The sequence below is a fragment of the Chenopodium quinoa genome, unplaced genomic scaffold (genome assembly GCF_001683475.1).
Source record: "Chenopodium quinoa cultivar QQ74 unplaced genomic scaffold, ASM168347v1, whole genome shotgun sequence".
In the NCBI taxonomy this organism is placed as follows: Eukaryota; Viridiplantae; Streptophyta; class Magnoliopsida; order Caryophyllales; family Amaranthaceae; genus Chenopodium; species Chenopodium quinoa.
This window is the reverse complement of record NW_018744290.1, coordinates 450,535-471,351: the sequence shown is the minus strand read 5'-3', so window position 1 is coordinate 471,351 and position 20,817 is coordinate 450,535. Positions and strand designations below refer to the sequence as shown.

At 32.6% G+C, this 20,817-nt stretch overlaps 2 protein-coding genes across 2 annotated transcripts; both read left to right on the top strand.

Moving 5' to 3' along the window:
- Window positions 1-9,594: 9,594 nt before the first annotated feature.
- On the top strand, window positions 9,595-12,868 carry LOC110695351. The gene is made up of 5 exons (XM_021872599.1): window positions 9,595-9,997; window positions 10,983-11,093; window positions 11,235-11,319; window positions 11,407-11,505; window positions 12,444-12,868. The coding sequence occupies exons 2-5, from the start codon at window positions 10,993-10,995 to the stop codon at window positions 12,534-12,536; spliced, it is 378 nt and encodes a 125-aa protein (XP_021728291.1). The 5' UTR covers window positions 9,595-9,997; window positions 10,983-10,992; the 3' UTR covers window positions 12,537-12,868.
- Window positions 12,869-19,587: 6,719 nt separating this feature from the next.
- On the top strand, window positions 19,588-20,817 carry LOC110695349. Its single transcript, XM_021872598.1, has 3 exons — window positions 19,588-19,750; window positions 19,970-20,095; window positions 20,622-20,817. The coding sequence occupies exons 1-3, from the start codon at window positions 19,684-19,686 to the stop codon at window positions 20,735-20,737; spliced, it is 309 nt and encodes a 102-aa protein (XP_021728290.1). The 5' UTR covers window positions 19,588-19,683; the 3' UTR covers window positions 20,738-20,817.

The following is a 20,817-nucleotide window of genomic DNA, read 5'->3' as shown; positions in this document are numbered from 1 at the left end:
TGGCTTTTTCATGATCTTTCACATAAACATTATTATACATTTCAATAGCCTAGGTAAAAATAATCTAATCCTCATGTTGTTATTACAGCAATACACAACCTGTAATTGTTAACTTGTGGAATCATCTTGCTGGGAGTGCATGTGACACTTTGAACGTGTGGGCTGAAAAGTTCATAGTAGTTGGATTCACATCAGTTAAACCCAGCAGCTTACAAGGTTAGTTTTACATATCAAACAATGAAAATACAGTATAACATTGTAGATAGCTAATTACCATGTTTACCTTACATATTATAGGGTTTTCTTTATCTACTGGAATGTGCACTAAAATTATCTACAATCTAGAGGGTGATAGAGCCAATGTTCTGCGTGAATGGTATTTAAGTTTCATTAAGTAGCTACTGAAATCTATTACACTTTAATTAGCCTATTCTAACACAATATCAACAATACAGGGCAAAGCTTTACACGCAATTGCTGCTAGATCGGCAGGACAGAATTTTACAAGTTCGTTATCCTCAAAAACACCAAGGAACTGTCACAATCCAATATTTAAAGGAAAAGAAGGTTTATTGATCAAATCATATATACTCATATTACATAAATGCAGTTCATTCTCTATGATACACTAACCTTCTCCCGAAACATCTACTTAAACTGACTGTGCTAATTCATTACAACCACAAAATGCATTACAAAATGAAAAGCATTGGATACATGCAGCTATACAATCTGCAACATTTGACCAACTGATTATATACTTAGGCTGCTTACAGTGTGGAAAACCCACAAATCATCCAGAAGGAAAACAATTTGCATGCAAAAAATGCTACACAAGAGAAACAATGTCTTGTTTCAGGAAAATGAAATTCTTATTACTAAAACTACCTAAATATAACTTTGATAATTATAATTACTCTTTGTTTATTATTTACTGTGTATTCAAACATTTCATGCAGAGCTGCGTTTACTTTTAAGGCTATTGACTCTACTGACAACATCTCCTTCACAACATTGAACAATGAAACAGAAACAAACTTTGGAATGAAGGCAAGTCAGCTATGTGCTATGAAAAAAAATGTAAGATTTAGTACATATATAGATTAAATGAAAAATATACTTACTACAAAAAAGGTTTTCTACTCTTTTTTGTGTCAAATACTCACAGAAATACTAATATTATCACAGCAAGACTTAATGTCTTTCACCATTGAGCAAATGAAGATAAATTCAAAGGTTTTCTGTTTCAAAGTTGGACCAACACCAGCCTTAACTGCCAGCAATACATTCAAATGGTCACTGGAATCAGCTACCATTGCAGATGCCAATGCACATGAAGACATAATTTCTAAGAAAACATCATTCCCTAATTGGTGGATGCATAAACAAATGAGGACATCAAAGAAAAGAAAGCAGCAGCAGATGCACAATGAAACTAAAACCACATCAAACATCTCTTTTCCTGAACAAGAGAACACAATAGCAACTGCTAATGCTACACCAGAAGTGAAGAAACAAAGGCACGAAGGAGGGAAATCTGAAACACCAGTTCCGCAGCATGAAATATGAAATCCAACTCTTCCAAGCTTGGGTGAGAATCCCTTTTTGTTAAAATATATATTCAGCTTATAAATAGCAATATATAAGTGCTACATTTTACTAAATTATGCAACACTCTAAGTTTAGCGGCTGTAAAGAGCAATGTTGTTGTTCCTGCTGTTTTTGCTGGTTGTAAGCCTTTTTCAAGGCTATCAAGAAACACAAGTGGTAATTTTGCCTAGCTACTTAGCTTCTGTATATCTAAGTTAAATCTTTTGATGTTTTCAATGAACATGTAACAAAGATTATGAAAAACAAAAGCAGTATATTTTGGATGAAATTTTATGTACTAAGACAAATTTTATATAGTTTATATAAATATCATATTTTAAGAATTTCAAGCGTATTACCTTTTTACTTGCTTATTAAAATTGCTTGATAAACGAGCTAATATATATACTAAGTTAACATGTTTGTCAAACCAATATGAAAAGTATAATTAATCTACAAACTCAACCATAGCTATGAGCTTAAAGCATCACCATCCAGAAGTTAATTTTATGTTCTTTCTGCTGACATATTTGCAGTATATACCCTGCATTTTTGAAATTTTCTTTAATGAAATGCACACTGCTTTTGTTGTTCAAAGAATTCAATAGGGGAAAAAAACAGGGTCCATTGTATTAGACAGTAGTTAGTAGATAAAAGAATCCCTTAAAACCCATTATCATAAGGCTTTTTATATTTTGTTGAACACCTTTGACAAGCAGCTAATTGTGCAGGATAGTTACCTACTTATATAGACAAGACTTCTAATGACAATGAGAATAATAACCACAAAATATATAACAGAAGTTGTACTTCGTATTTGATATGAAGGAAATCAATATATTATACGAAAGAAGAAATGAATCATTATCCCCCATATTACTAACTTATTTTGTTCCTTTCTTCCACAGTTTCAACCATTCCCTCCATTTCCACTTTTCCTTTTATATTTACCTTTTCAATCAAAGAATTAAACAAAGCAGAAGGAATTTCAAGTTTACATTTAGTCAATATGTTTTCCATTGAACCAGACACAACCAAAATTAAAGTATTCTGCAAGTTCTGAATAATTTCTTGAAATTCAAGCTCCTATAAGTTTATAAAAAATTATATAAAATTGACTGAGCAAATAACACCTAACAATGTCAATTATTATTCCTTGAATATTCAGCCCATCTCAAATCACTTTTTACCAGCTAAATCCACGCACAAAGTAATTTGGCAAAAGATTCTGCCAAAAAATTAAAACAATCAAAGCAAGAATTCTTAAATGCAGGGCTATGAAACCCAATCATCTGGTTGGACTACAATTCAATGGGCACATTAGATACCTAAGTTAAACAATTAGTACTCAGAATGAAAATTCTAAGCACCTTAAAAACCGTCAAGTAATATTATTATTGTTCCAAAGCTCTAAAACAATTACACCATCGTAGGAATCATCTTTGCAGCTCAGTGGACAATACTCATCAAATTGAACAAAATGATTTGAACATTGTGAGGATTTAAAAAATCATTGCTATGCTAGGGAGCACCAGTTGATCTCAATTTCAAAGATTTTAAGTTTAGCTAAAATTAACACAGTATATGTAGTTGAATACATAAGTGGATTTAGATAGTCCATAGTTACCCAATTAAAAACTCCACAACAAAAAATGTCTATAAAAATCACACAATAATATAATGAAATTAAACCAAAATCATTAATTATATATAGATCATAACTTCAAAGATTCAACAGGTTAAACCTATTGTTCATATTTCCTAATTACATATCATAGATTTAACAGTAATTAAAGATTATATACAAAAAACTAAACATCTTTCAAAAGCTTTCCCTTAATAATACCATCTAAAAAACTTAGCATGTTAAAAAACCCCAAAAAAAACCCTAAATTAACATTCCTGACCATAACAATCACTGTAGCCTTCAATCCAAACTTTTCCTTCCATACATGTCAGTGTCCTCACTTGACTCTTCATTTTCTCCATAGTAGTTCCCATGACTAGAATTCGACGAACTACCATCATCACCATAAGCCTTATCAGCATCAGCATTACCTGCATCATCATTATCATCATCAGCAGAATTTTTTTCTAATGATGCATCCAATTGCGGTGCTACCTCTTCTTTGGTCTCAGTTTCAGAATCAGAAATTTGCTCACTATCAGACTTTTCCTCAGTCTCATCATCCTCCATACTTTCACCTTGTTCTTCAGATACATGTCCTTCCCCTATTATAACAACATCATCATCTGTATCTGGTTCAGGAACAAGCACTGGTACTTCATGAACATCTTCATCAACCTCTCGTTTCCTTTTTTTTGCTCGATTCTCCTTTTTGTATTTTTCGCACCATTTTCAGAGTGCATTCTCGCAGAAAGTCCAGATGTCTATTCATCTGCTTTGTTATATCAGCAAAATATAACAAAAAGCTTGAAATTTTCTCCTCTTTTGAGTTGCCTACATTTGGTTTCCATGAGGGAGGAGTAAAAATTTCCCCGAAAGTGGCTGTGTTATCAGTACTGGACATTGTTTTGGGATTTTGAAAATTGAAGAAAGAAGATAACTTAAGTAAAGAAAAAACAGAGGAAAAAGAAGAAATGGAAGAGGAAACGAAAGAACAGTAAATAAAGAAAGAAACTGCAAACAGAAAAATGGACCAATCAAAATCAAGTTGACTAATTATTACACATTCTCGAAACAATAAAACATTCAATCTTCCAAAAAGTACTATTTCGCATCACTTGTTACATAATGTTTCGGTATAGAGCAAACATCTGAAAATTCTAAGAATAGAAATAAACTTTTCTTACATATCTTATTATGGAAAGTATCTATACACACGTGTGTTTGGATAATTTTCCCTGTTTTTTTGACCAATTTTGAGAAAATACGGTATTTTTAAAACAGATTATATCTACATCTAAGATTTTAAATTTAATTGTAACATTACATATTTAATAATTTATAAGACCATATATTCATTGTATTTCATATAATTGTACACCTTTTAATAAATAAAAACAATATGACAATATCCTTTCATAGATATCCTACTCGAATTCCAATTCTCTTATGCATAATCCAGAAGCTATTGCAAAAAGCTATAAGACTTTCCACATGTTACTTAATTACTAAAACATAAATTTAACAATGTAAATTAGGTTCCAAATTAATTAATAGAAGAAATCAAAGCTATCACAATTAGTTTATATGTACCAATGTACACATTAGTTTACACATTAGTTTATAGATACCAATGCAAACATCGGAATAAAAGATAGATTAGTTATGTGCTATTTCAACGTGATTATTTTTTTACACTAATTACTTATGACTCATATATAATCACAAATACATCAAGCAATTATGTCATAATTACTCTCTAATTAATATCGACAACTTGGGGAACCGCGTGCAGGTCCACAACTAGTAATATAAAGTATAGTTAGTAGAGATATATTTAATTGTTAATAGGAGAGAAATAATAAAAAGATAGTATAAATGAGGTTGGTAGGAGATATATTTAATTGTTGAAGGTGTATATGTTATTTCAATTAATGGGTTGAATGTCTGTGTATTAATTTATTTAAGGCTGGTTTATGAGTTGATGGATTGCATTTTTTTTTTTGTCGTTGTTGTTTTTGAACTAAGGTTTAGGTTATACTCCATAAAACATAAAATTTAAATGTTTATTTTTCCTTAAAAAAAAATCAAATTTGCTATTAAAATAGCATTTAAATAATATATTTTTAAAAAATCCGGATATTGGATATCCGAACTATCCGATCCGAAATTTTCGGATATCGAAAAGTTTTCGGATCGGATATGGATATCAAATACAAGACTTTTCGGATTCGGATATCCGATTCGAAATCCAATTTTAGATCGGATATCTGAACCGTGATCACCCCTAGGTGGTAAGGTAGAGGTTGTTGTGGGGTTAGGTGTGTGGTAGGGTAAATGCTGGCGGTGTGGATGGAGCTGGTGGCTTGAGTAGAGGTGGGGCTGGTGGTGGTAGGATTTTTTTTTATTATTATTATTTTGGTTGGATTTCCCGATGGACATTCCGTCGGAATTTTCCGGTGGAAAAGTTTCCAGCGGAAAAGGTCGTTTTTCCTACAAATACATTTACGACGACAGTTTCCAACGGAATAATTCCATCGAAAATCGCCTGTTTTCTAGTAGTGGATATTATCATTCAAACTTATGCATTGGCGTACAAGAGAAACGTTTCACTAATTTAAATACAAACGGAGTATTATATATAGATAGATAGATTTATCTCTCTCACACTAATCCTACTTTCACAAATATTATTATTATTTCTCTTTTTTATTATATACTATACTTTATTTATATAGTATAATAAAAAATCTTCTTTTAGTCACTAACTATAATTTTCCTAAAATTTTGTTCATACCCTCTAGTATTGCAAATCTGCAATTATTATGAAACGGAGAGAGTACATGGTAACTGATGAATAAACATGTATGACCAAACAGTTTAGACATTATACTAGAATGGGGTGCGAAGAGCCTTTCATATCTAAAGGGTCTAATAATTTGGACTGCTAGTCATTCTATAAAAGGGGAAAAAATCCTTATGAGATTATGACTTGGGTGCAGCGAGCCAACACTACGAGCATAAAGCGAGTTATGGGTGAAGCCAGGGGGGCTGGTGGAGGCCCGGTCCCAGCGGTCCAATTTTGCGCCCTGTGGTATGTGAACACATTCCTAAATGAACACATTCCATAATATGTGAAAAGGCAACTAATTGTTCAGCATTGAGGCGATGAATGCAATCAATACATTATTGAGGAATAGGTGCATCTAAAGCATCAACAATGTCTTTAGTATGCTGCAATCCATCTTCTTCACCAGAACATAAATCACCCAATCCTACACTTTTTAGTGTTTTTCCCATTGCTTCTAAATATTGTTCAAGTGATCTAATAGTTAGCTTTCTAACTTTATTCACATTCTCTTGGTATTGGTGACTGAAATCTTCAGATAAAGAGTTAAAATCTTTACACCATAAAGAATAAAGGTCTTTTGGTTGATAGAATATCAGGATAGTTGCAAATAAACGACGTAGAGCCATAGGTAATTGAGCATTTTCTGCCTCGGACATACAAATATCACCTACATCATCTTCCTCAAGTAATCCTAATTTCAGAGCAGCTTCTTGAAATGTAGGATATAAATGTCCGTTAACTGTTCTGAGATCATCAAAAGATGTTGGACTTTTAACGTTTAATCTCAGAAAAAACTGTTCCCCTTCAGCTGGATAAACAAATGCTAACCTCCCAACAACTATATTGTCTTGCTTTCTTTGAACCCATTCTTTACTGGATGCATTCCATCGATAGTGCTCACAAAATTCATCATATGAATAGCCCAAACCACCTTGGTAAAATTTCAGTCATTAAATAAGTAAAAAGCAGAGAAGAATATCCAATCTTTATATAAAAGAGATGTAATGTAGATAGTAATAATAATCATTTAAATCGAAGAAAAAACTCTATCTTAAACATAGCAGATCCTATGTAACATAGTGATAAGAAAAAGCATTATCCAATAATGAGTATAGAATTTCTTATATAAGCAAGAACATTTAGAAATGTGACAATAATGTGATTATGTACATACCTGGAACAACAACATTAACCGAAAAGAACTCAGTTAACGGAGTTCTACCCTGTCTACCATCAGAAACAACCGATTGTAGTCGTTCATGTGGCCTAAATTGAATATTCTACATGTTCGGCAAGTGAACTGGTAATAGGAGGATCGGGGGTTGCTTTTCAAATAAATCAAAACCGAAGATTTTCCATGCAGCTTCACACGGTGACACCCATCTCCCAGATTGATACTGTTTAATTTCATCAATCACATTATTGTTTTCAGGTACAATGTTATATTGGATTCGATCATGACCTTTATACACATATTTATACAGATATTTAACTGCTCTAATAGTTGAGCAGACCTCAACATTTATATGGCTATCAAACATCAGTGATAAATATGGATTGTATGGTATGACCCAACGATTGTCCAACTAGGCATTCCTTATTTTAACACTTTCTCCTATGTTTTTGCGTCTGTAAAAAGGATAGCCTTCTTTATTTACAACGGTCTCATCACAGAACTGTTTAGGGTAACCATATTTGCAAGATTCTTTTGCTCCTGATCTGCGCATACATGCACATTTAGGATTCAAGCTTCCACATGGCCCATACATCATATGTCTTAGCACTATTTTCCGAAGTGCAGGAGATGTAGTAGGAGGTATTTCTGCAGATACAAATTTATCATGTCTTCAATACGTCTCAGCTTGTACTCTGGCTTTAAAATGATCAGGAAGTGAGCATGTGGAAGTCCTCGTTTTTGAAATTCAACCACAAATATCGTAGCAGCTACTTCACCAAAGCACTTTTTCTCTTTAATTTCCTTTTTCAATGTAATTAATTTAGCATGGAAAATCCGTGCTACTAAATCAGGCCGATCTTGTGCTTTCTAATTAAGTCCCAATTCATCTTTGATCTCATGCCAGTTTACATTGCACGTTATTGTTACAAACAGATCAGGTTTTCCAAACCTTTGAACCAAAGCCATTGCATTAAAATAACGCTTCTGCATATCTCGTGGTCCTCCTATATACGTAGGAGGTAATACAACCCTGCGACCAACATTTGCTGCTATTTTTACACCACAATCCAAAGAATCAAGTACACCCTGATATAAATCAGCTCTAATTGTATCTTGATTCGTGCGGAAGAAATCTAGCCTTGTATTTTCTATCTTCACATACATATCAACTATATACTGCTGTAAACATCTCCCTGCCCGGAGCAGCATATTATCACCCCTTATTTGTAATTTATAAGCATAGTATTCTCTAGCTGACACATACTTATCTGCTTTTGTGTTTCGTCTTGCAGCACCTAGAATGTAAATACATTTAAACTATTAAACACATTTTATAATACACATTTATATGATTGATATATATGATAGATTAATATTTAAGAACATACGTGATTCTTCTTCTGCAAGTAATTCTTCTGTAGTATGAACAACACTTGACATAATAGGATCAACCTGTTTAGCTAATTGCTTCCTCCCTCCCCATGTCTTTTTCTTGAGTCCCTGCGTCCAACCACACTCACCTCTTGGAAATAAAAATGGATACTGTAATGGATCATAGCAGCCATAATAGTGTTGAATTCGATGTGGCTCTGATGACTTACCCTGAACAACGATGTGAGGACTATTACTATTGCTAGAGTTTGAGTTATCTGGCCATATACCAGCCACTTCATCAACTAATGGAGCATTGTATACACTTTGGTCAGGAACTGTATTTTATTCAAAATAATAATTGTGGTTTGTTCAACAGGTATCTCTCTCAAAGATCTGAAGAATCTGGCATATGGATTTTCCTTAGTAACATTCATCAATATAGAAACAATGTCCTCCCTTACTTCTGGGAAACTATTTGTGCGATTGGCAGTTTCATGTTGACCATCGTAGAAATACAACTGTAAATACTTAGCCTTCCCATCAGCCGGAAGTAAATCTGGAACAAATTAAAGTGATACATCTGACCATGTCCCTTGAACAAATAAATCCCCTTGTGAGTATCAGCATCATAATCACCGCCCAGTGAGCTGAAAGCAAATAAATTGTTGTCCAATCGAGCATATTTTTTAAAATGCAGAGCATCTTGATCATCACTTGTAAAGAGTCTCTTTAGCTCCAAAGGATATTCATTAGCAGCTATTTGGATTTCTCCATTACCGCAACAAAAATGCAAGGTTTCATATTCAAACACTACTACAAATCTGGCCTAAAGTATCACTAATAGAAACCCCTTTTAGTAAATAGGGGGTTTTTTAATAAAAGAAACCTATGATCTAAGAAAAGGGGTCTCTTTGAATGAGATATAAGAGACCCCTCTTTAAAAAATGAGGTTCCTTATTTAGTATTAAAATTTAACCAAACTTAAAGAAACCTTTTATTCCCAAAACCGGTTTCTTATTTTTTATTTATTAAATTAAAAAAAATGAAAAATTAGAATTGATAATTTAATTAAGTGCAAAACTCTGTATTACCCTCTTTCATTCACTTCATTGATATTCACGCTAATTTACCGCCACTACTACACTCACCCTCCCATCTTCCTCCATTACCTCCAATTACATACGATCAAGCTTTCCTCCACCGCCATCGCAACCGCATAAGCCCTTGCCCATCACAAAAGCCATTGCAATTTCGCTTATCTGCCACCATCGCCACTTTAATTTGTTCTGGTTTTTGTGTCGTTTGAACTACTGCCGGCACCGCCACTGAAGCCACCGCTCATCCTCTCTGCAGAATTTTGCGTGTTGTTTCCTTCTTGGTAATTCTAATTTTTTGACTTTTTAATTTAATTAATTTAATGATAAAAATACCCTAATTTTTGTTCTGTTGTTAATTTGGTACTTTTTTTTCGATTTCGTATGATGGGGTATGCATGTATGGCTAAATTAAAATTGAGATTATAGGACCATTGAAATTATAGGTTTAAATTATATGACTTGTTATATACTGTTTGGCGATGGGTTTAAGAGAACCATTGAAAGTATGGAAGAATGAAATGAATATAGCAAAAGGATTTTTTTTATATTCTAGTGATTCCTGAGTGAAAGAATGACGAATTATTAATGTATGAAGATGGAGATTATACATTTGGGCATAATATTAGACAGATTATTAAGGTTGGTTTGTACTCAGAAGATCAGATTTCAGCTTAACAGTGTGAGAAAAGAGTTGTCTGATCATGACTTTAAAAATATGTCATGTCAGCACAAAATTGAATACAAAATGCTTTTTTGTGATCTTTCCTCTAATAAAACATATATGTATTGAAATCTCGTGATTTTGATAGGATCTTCGCTTATAGATATACCATAACAACTTTTGTGCAGCTCCTAGAGCATTGGAGAAATGCAGGAACAGGCGCTAGCTTTCCTTGGCTTTGCTGATCATTCCTTGTCTTGGACTGATATGCAAAGTGTATATCAGATTGTTATTGTGTTTGTATTATCTGCACTGTTAGCTATGTTGCTAACTCCTGCTTTCTATCAGGACAGCCTACATGTAAATTACTCTGCTTGGCTATTTGCTGTAGTTTTCTATTGTGAGTGCTTCATTTAAACTTAATCGCGCTTGAAGATGCAAATAAGCTTATCTCTATGTTGCCTCTACCGCTTGTCTGCTATCTATGCTTGTTTGCCACATTATTACTTGTATTAAACAAGTGTGAATTTATATATAAAACTATTTTTTGGGATGTTCAATGATAATAATGTCAATGTTACTTCTCTTACTAATGTTACATATAGTCGGCATTGGATGGTTGCGATCATTAGTCCTTGGAATGCAGTGGTGTTTTGGCTAGATCCAGATGGAGCAGAAAATGAAATTAGTGAATTTGCTCAAAAGACCATCAACGAGTATGTAGTACATCACATATTCATTATAATGTGCTTAAAATCAGTTTACTTTCTTTGTGTTGTGATTGTTTAATTTATGAGGACGTATATTGCAATATTGATAATTACTAATCTAATTTTTTTTATATTACATTTTTTTAGTGGGATAAAAAAATTTAGCCAAAAACATCGAAAAGACATTATCAAGATAAAAAAAAATCCAGGAAGTAGGTGGAAGAAACCACAGGTAAGTTTTAGTTAATTTATACAAAGCTTCTTAATAATTATAAAAAAGAATTATCATGTGACATAACTAATTGTTTATTTTTGCAAGTGTCCTCGTCAATCACTAAATTCCTGCGATAGTGGATACTATGTGTGCCGCTACATGCTTGAGACTATAGACAAAAGACGACAAGTGATTCCTGATCAGGTATTATTCATGCATGCATAATGTATATTTATTCTAAAGAAAAAAAAATTCTGTTTTCATTTTTTTTATTCTATTTTCAATTTTTTATTTTGTTTTCATTTTATTCTGTTTTATTTATATTACTTGTTTTTATCTATATTATTCTGTTTTTGTATTCTGTATTATGTTTCTGGGGGAAACATACTCCATGTTTCTGGGGCAAGTTTACAGATTCTGTAGCAAACTTTGAAGGCTACTTTAGGATTATCAGCCTGTTAGAAGTGCATTATTTATTTGCCCTGGAAATGGGCTGGAAGTTTGATTGAGTCTGAACCACTGCATTATATGGATGTGAGAATGATCATATCAATAATTTTGGTCAAACTAACTTCCGGAAGTTGTACACATAACTAACATCAGTTATCTTAAGGCCTTTATGATTGTTCATTAAGAAGCTGGTCATACATTCTATAATAGTAGTTAAGAACCTAGAAGCTTTTAATTGCTCAACTTTGTTTGTGTTGGCTATGTTCTGATTGTCCTAGAATGGGTATCCGGCATATGACGACATGAATAAGTAAAAGATGCAGGCACATAAATATTGTGGTTTTGAAAATCCAGTCATTACAACTTTAGTCACATGAACTAATTAAACTGGTTCAGTTAAGGTCAATTTGTCGATCAAGTATCAACTAGGGTCAAGTAATGCGTTACTATGGTGTGTTTTCGTTGTGGTGGGCTTCAATGCTTTTTTATACTATAGAAAATTTTCCATTTAGATGAAATAATGCATGCTTGACTTTTAACAGAAATAAGGCATGTAAAGTTACTTCACATTGTCTTTTTTATGTTCTTCATAGTGTACTTTAACTCAATGTATTTGTAGTTATTAATGCATGTTGTTAATGCTTTATATGTAGTACTTAACTGGAGTATCTTCTTCTTATTCTCAAGCAAAGATTGACGAGCTAAGAGACTTATGGGTTAATTATGTGAACGAGCATAAGCAAGTCGGTGAAGAATATGACGATGGTGTGGATTATGATGAGTAAATTTATAAGCAAGTCGGTGAAGAATATGACGATGGTGTGGATTATGATGAGTAAATTTATATGCATCGCGCTACCATTACAATTTTAGTATTTTATATTGTCTTTTTTCTTTTGGTACTACGTACAACATAAACACTCTAAATTTGTACTCGTAGTAAAATATTTATTTCAATGAAAGTATGCAATATTTTATCTTGTACAGTAGCTTATTTTCATATTTTTGTTTATAATTATATATATATACAGGTTTGTCACCTGTTAGGTACTCGTTACATTATGTTGCTTTAAAAAAATTAAAAAAATAAATAAATAAATAAGAAACCGGTTGTCTAACAAATCTTGCCGGCGATTCATTCATATATTTAAAAATTTTGAGCCTAGATAAGAGACCCCTTTTCCAGTTAGGGGGGTTTTTTTAAAATGTGATATAAGAGACCCCTTCTCGCTCTTATGTGGTTCCATATACAACTTTCATGTATAATTTAAAGGGTTGGATAAATAACCACCTAAGAAAGAAAAGGGGTTTCTTATTATCTTTAAGAAACCACCTCCAAAAAGGGGTTTCTTTACCTAAGAGGTCGCTAACCTTAAGACCCCCTCTCATGTGGTCTCAAAGGGAGGTTTTAGGGGGTTTCTTATGGGTTTTTTGTAGTAGTGAAATTTCTTAGCATTGCATTCAAAACAATAATATGGGTGATAACCTTGCAGGACCAGTAGGTAAACACATTCCAATTGTAGCTGCTGGGATTTCTGCAATCCACAATATTTGTTTATTAGGTTAGCATTGTTCATGTACATGAAATAGGGAAAACAAAACACTATTAACTTGGCATTGCATTATATTACAAATACCTGACAGACTGAGGTTGAGACCCTATTTCAATTATTTTTCTTCGTCTAAAGTAGATTTTTTTCCACAGATATTCAAAGTGCATTCTCACATATCAATTAATTCATCTGAATATAGAACCTACCTGAAGGGTGCGTAGGTAAAAGATGTATTCACTTACTTGTGCTACGTCTGCTCTCTGCATCAAATGTTGTTATAGCTGCATAAAACATATATCTTCAGTACTTTAGTCTTTTGGTAAAGTTTCTATTTGTAGGCAATAGCTCTCACATACTACTATTTTACCAATTTCATTCACTTGCTGCTGAGCCCCGAGTTCCCTGTCAAGTATGTCAGTTTGGTTCTGTTGTGCTGGTAATGCAAACACAAAACATTAATGTGTATGTATATAAACTCTGCATAGGCAAGCAATTCAAGTGCACTAATTTAGAAGACACTACATATAACAACCACCTGACAATATTTGACTGAGACATGGCTGCTATTGCACGCCAACGTTTACTTGTACTTGGAAGAGACCTTAACATAAGTTCGAATGTCAACCTATTCATAAAATAAATTATTGAACAATTAGATACAACAACAGTACTATGACTAAGAGTCTATTTAATTATGATCATTGTTATATCAAAATAATAATTTACATATTGCAAAGCTATACAATATGCTAAATCTGCTATGATAAATGGATTAGTACCCCTATAACAATAAAATAGGAAATTATATACACTGACTAACAATAAACTTTAAGCTATTGAACATTGTTGAAAACTAAGATATATATATATAATCCGTTCAAAAGCGTTTCATACAACCAAATACATTTAAGCACAAGTCATGATTACGATACATTATAGCAACTGATAAACATTAAATAGGTCTTTACTACATATTGGAAAGGCTAAATCCATACACCCACATAGGTAACAAATTTCAAGACTCATACAAATTTAATTCTTTTTGGTACTACAGATGGGGTGCTAATTTTTGCTCTAGATGTACATGCAGTCTCTGGAGTCCTTGATGGTCTTTTGCAAACAGAAGGACCAGGAGTGCTTGGACCAGAAACAATCATAGAAGTTTGAGGATTCTGCTTATGCAAAGTTGATGAGCTTTCTTTAATCAACAAAGGCATCAGTTGTGCATTATCTTTATGCCCATTCTTTCGCTCTTCCACTGCTAAACAACTTTCCATTTCTAAAGAACATAGAACTCCTTTAAAAATTGCAGAACCATAATTTGCATCCACAATATCTAAATTATATAGCTGCATAAGATAATAAATTGTTTTCTTAGCAACCATTTGTCTAGATACATTGCTATCTAAACACAATTCACTGAATATACACTCCATCCCACACTTCGCATAAGTAGAAGTCACTGTAAGCCAAGATACATAACCCTGCCCTTCAGAATGTACTATTTCTAAACCAGTTATAAGAACACCGGTGTGTCTGATGATCTTAGGCAGAAAGGCCACATAATCTATCACAACATGTATAACATCACCTACAATCTTCTTACTACAATTCTTTGTCCTACCACGCGATTCTAGAGAGTTACGTTTTAGCCTATACAACTTTCCACACAAGTCATACATTCGCATTATGTCCATAGTGAAGTCACCTACACACACATCATATCTTTTAGTTAAAAAATGCACTGCTATTTCAGCTGCACTTTCCTGAGAGTCCTCAATAGTAGCTGCACCTTCTCCATTAAACCAGAAAATGCCTCGCTGACCCTCAGTTCTTATATATACACATGATTTACACTTAACTGGATCATCCACAGAATACGTAGCCCTAGGGAAGTCAAGACAATCTGTGATCTGATCCAATAGTGGTCGGAAAGGAATAGAAATTTTTTCACGAGATGAAGATGGAGATAAAGAAGCCATAACCTGAAATGGCCACATTGCTATCATTTAGGAAGCTAATTTTATGAATAGAAACAATCTTCATGATAAGCACATATGCATATATACATATCATAAGGCACTTAGTTATCACCTTAAATACTAACACATAGCAAGCCTAATCTTAGCATTCAATGTGTCAATGTATTTGTGTTATCTTAAGTCCATATACATTAATTTTGACTACTTAGCTTACATAACCATTTTAAACAAACGGTATACTGTCTCACTTACACCAAAAGTAATTGAAATATTAACTGTCAAAAGATTGAAACCAAACCAAAGGAACTACTACTTTTCATACTGCTTACAATTTGGCACACTTGCACAAACCGGTGATTACAAGGTTCAATGTAAAAAGTATGAAAGAAATTTCATAATGTTGTACATGTAAATTTTGAGAGAAAAGTGTGCATATGCCATGAAACAAGATATATGTATATATCAAAAAACCATAATATCATCCTACTTAGCCACAAATATTGACAATTAATTAACCACGAAGTTATAATCCTACTTAGCCACAAATATTGAAAATTAATTAACCACGAAGTTATCATCCTACTTAGCCACAAATGTTGAAAGATAACTAACCACAAAGTATGAGAAATGGGACTATGAATAGATTAGTAAAACAAATGAGTTTAACCAATATATTAATGTTAAAATAAAAGAAAAAATTGTTTATAATCAGAATGAATTAACAAATACAAAAGACTTACAGAAAATCTAACGTCCTTGATGATACGAGCAGCTTCACTTGGTCTCTTTTCTGAAATTTTTAAAATTAAGAAAAATAGCTTCAATGCTTTTGTACCCACAACTGTAGCAATCAAATACACATACTTCAGGGGGAAAAAAAAGAGAAAAAAAAAACCAAAGATACATGATGGAAAACAAACTACAATAATTAGACCTACAATTCTAAAATACATTTTGATAACATGGTTTTAAAGAAACAACAACCTTCAATACATATCAAATCATGACATTTACAAACACGCAAAACATAAACAAGGGCAAATGAAAAACGCATGCAAAAAAACATAAGATGAACTCTAATCCAGAAAATTCGAGAGAACACTAAAGCAAAGTTAATCCACACCAACTGCAGAATTATAAATACAGGGCAAATGAAAAATGCATGCAACAAAACATAAGATGAACTCTAACCCAGTAAATGGCAGCTATCTTGTAAATTCGAGAGAACACTAAAGCTAAGTTCATCTACACCAATTGCAGAATTATAACACTCACCTTATTAAAGGAAAATTGAATCACCAGACTAAACACTTCTCTTGCTTTCTTCCTAGCAGTGTATACATCTTCAAAGAAAGGTTCTAACGTTGAGTATTTCAGTGAAAATAAAATACTGACTTTGAGTATTGCTTTGTGTGAAGCCACAAAAGCTATAGAAAGTACAAAGGTACTACAACCTACCCTACAAAGCCTATACCTCACTAAACACTCAATCTTCTGTACTTGCACGTGTACAGGGAAAGCAGAGGAAAAGGATAGAAAATGAGAGGGGAAAAAAGCTATTTCAGTATTCATGTAGAAAGAAGAGGAAGGGCAAAACAGCCAATGCACTACTGAGAGAAGAGGAAGGGCAAAACAGCCAATGCACTATTCATTTTCAACAGTAGCTAAAGTTCTCATATTTAAAGAAGGGGTAGATTAAATTTCTCATTTGGCCCCCACCCTATGTTCTTCCTAAAACCATGTGTCAAATCTATTGTTGCGAGTATTATGAAACAGATAGTCAGATAGAGTAACACAACCACACACGGATTATGTACTAAGCCTATCATAGCATGGAGAAATTCCATGTTTCTAAACGGAAAATTATACACCGTTACTTTGCTGGTTTTGCTCTTCATTTTCAATTTCTCTTTCAACCCCTATCTTTTTTCCCTCTTCAATTATTCTACAATCTGGTTTTAAGATCAATAAGGCCAACAAATTTAATAATGTTACAATCTGGTTTTGCTGCTTCAATTTCTCCACCACCAGCACACCATTTCATTCAGATTCTTACTCATTGTCGCTTCCATTTCGCCACCACCAACACTAGATATAAACATTAAATAAATTTAAATTATAAAAAAAAAAAAAGAAAAAAAAAGAAAATTTACATACTTACACAAGTCATTTAATTTATTTCAATAATTTAATTTCAAAAATTGAGCATGGCATGATATCATTAATTTAATTTCTCTACACAAAGTGGAACATCGAACTTGGCATCTTTAGTAAAATTGATCGCATCAAATCGACCATGGTCGATCGATCGTCCTTCACACCTTCAAGTGAGGAAAAACTGCACAAGTCATATTCGTCTCCAAATCAAGATAGAAAGTTACAGTAGAATGTAAGATATTATTCTAACGCAAATTCACTCCAACACCATTAATCACTTATGGGTCTGTATTATGACTTGAGTGCAACCAACAACACGAAATTAAACAAGTGTAGGCGTGTAGCACATAACAATATATAATTGCCATTAAACAGAATCAGCATTCATAGCTGTCGTCCGTCAAATCTGGCGGAAGACAAGCAATATATTATCTCACAGATCATACATTCAGATAATCAATACATTTTCAGCTCCTTAATAAATACTTTATGGTATTGGTATATGTATATTGTATATAAATATTTGTTAATGCTCAATCATTCTAACTTTATTTGAACTAAACCTACTCTGACGTACGCCTAGATGGTAGTACTACTCTCCTGCACGATGATTTGGAAATTTAGAAATTTAGAAATCGTATACATTGAAATAAATTTACCAAGATTTCACTTGAATATGGAGTATTTTGAATAGAGTTGGCAATCGTGTCATGTCATGTCGTGTTCGAAATTAAACGGGTTGGAAAGCTTCAACACTAACCTGACCTATATAATTAATAAATATGTCGTGTCGTGCTGACCCGTTTAATTCAGAAACCCTTAACACTAACCAGCTTTTTTTTATCCGGTTCGTGTTGTGTTGTCGTGTTATATGAAAAAATATAAGCCACATTCAGTAAATCTATCAAAATTTCCATAATTTATTACCCCCTCTGTTTTTTTTTAAATGCATCAGTTTGACCAGCACATTTGCCAAGACGTAACTTTGACCATTAATATATTTAATTGTCTATTAATTAGTAAAAATTGTAACAAAATTAAATTATGAAAATAGACATTGTGACGAATGTAATGATACATTATATCATAACATTTATTTAGTTTATAATAGGAAAAAAATAAGTCAAACATGACACGTGAATAGTGCAAAAGTCAAACTGATGCATTTACGGAGGGAGTAGGGGTTTTTCTTAGTCAGATTGAGTCATGTTAATTTTGTGTTGAGAACCTCAACACTAATCCGACCTGTTTAAGTATATGTGACAGTCTTATGATAACCTGTTTAATTAAACGTATCGAAAACTCTTGACAATAACCCAATATTTTCTTGTCCGATTCGCATCATGTCAACTTTAGCCAGCTCTAATTTCGAGTAGGTTTACTCCCAAATACGAAGTATAAATCACAAAATTACAGTAAAAACAAACCAACTAATATAAAATGGAGGAACTCGAGGAAGTACACACTACACCCTTTATCTATTAGGTATATATTAACTTTGATGGCAGTATTTTACTAAATTATTAAAAATATATATTATCGTGCAAAATGTTATTATATAGGTGGTGTTAGGGCTTGTTTTGTTCACCTTAATTTTTACTTATCTGATCTGATCTGGTCTGATCTGATTCTATTGTCTGATTTCACCAAACTTTGACCTTATGTGTACGATAATCTATAAAGAAAAAAAAATATATCAAGTGGGGTATTGTTAGATTCGTAATATTGTGTATTTTATTAATATGTTATTTTTATAATTTTTTTTTCATTATGAAATTAAAGATATTTAGCGATAAAAAACCGCACATAAAACAATGATATGATCTGAACTTAACTTACTTTTCTGAAATAAGTAAAAATAAGTTGAACAATGCCTTAATATTAGGTTTTGCCAATTATTTAAAAAGTAAAGTTATTATCAAATAATAATCGATGCATTTTTAATTTAAAAATTTGGAATGAAATTGCTTGTTGAAACCAAATTCCCAATTGAAAATGTTATAAAGAATAAAATCCACATCTGTATATCCGTATGTCAATATATAAAGCTGCCGTCTAACCAATACTAATACTTTGTAGTATTTTTTAATAAGAAGCTGCATGAACTAAAAACGTACTATAAATAGGGTTCGGATTGAAGGGTAAGAGGCATCCTCATTAAAAACCACTAGAGTTATTTCAAAAAGGCAACCAAAGAAATTTGTTAATCCTCTTATCACTACTGTATTATTATTCCAAAAATGGAGGGCAAGCAAATTATTTCCAACAAGAAGAATGTATTAACAGTATTCCTGGTTCTTGCATTAGGTAATTTAATAACTATACTTCGTAATAATCTATTTACTCTGGATCCTGCATGCGGATTATTTAATTTGTATATTTTCTAAAATAATGGTACGGAGTATTAATTTGACAATTTATGGTGTTATTATATGTTTGTAATATTTAATGTCTTTTTTTTTCTTTTCTTTTTTTTTCTCATTTTGGTACATACTTTGTGTTTAATTTTGAACCTTTAATTTGCAGTGCAAATGATGTTGGGTGGAAAAGTACTAGGATGTGCTGATGTTCGAGAAGGTTGTGGGCTTTTTAATTGGTGTTGTGCGGGAGGTATATGTTCAAATTCCTTGACTGGAGGTGAATGTCAAAATGGTAAGCCTTAGCAAATCCCCCATTATTCTTAGGGACTTAGGGTACTCTATTCTCTTTGGTTTCATTATTACATTTTTTCAGTCGATATTTCTTCATGTTCTATTTTTTTACTTGATCCAATCAGACTTAAATTAATCGTTTTAGCCATATCATAAGTCAAGCATATCATTAAATCGATTAATACTGTATATAGCTAGTGTAGACATAATAAAATTAAAAACCAAATTCACCTACAAGATTAACAACCAATATTTATATATCAATTTAGCCCAATTTTCAAAACTGTTATTTAAAGCATTTTGTCAGCTAGTTATATACTCGTATAACATACGGAGTACAATGTAACATTCATAATACATACGGAGTAGTTCTAATTTTTTTTTATTTTTTTTACTACGTATATATAAATTGGTTGACATTTAATTTGTTGCACCATACCATGTACGTACCATTTACCTGTACCACATGGCACATACAGTTGTGTATAAAAGATTGATTTTGAAACAATTACTGTGTATTTTTGCAGACGCTACCTCAGGTTGCAGGAGCTTAGGGGAAGATTGTGGGTTTTTTGATGCTCCATGCTGTGGAAAGAAGGTTTGTTCAGCCACCTTTTCGGGTGGTCGTTGTGAAGTCTCATGAAACAAACTACTGCGACCTCGAAAATCTTCAATAATATCTCAATATAATTAATCATCATCATGGGATCATATATATATATA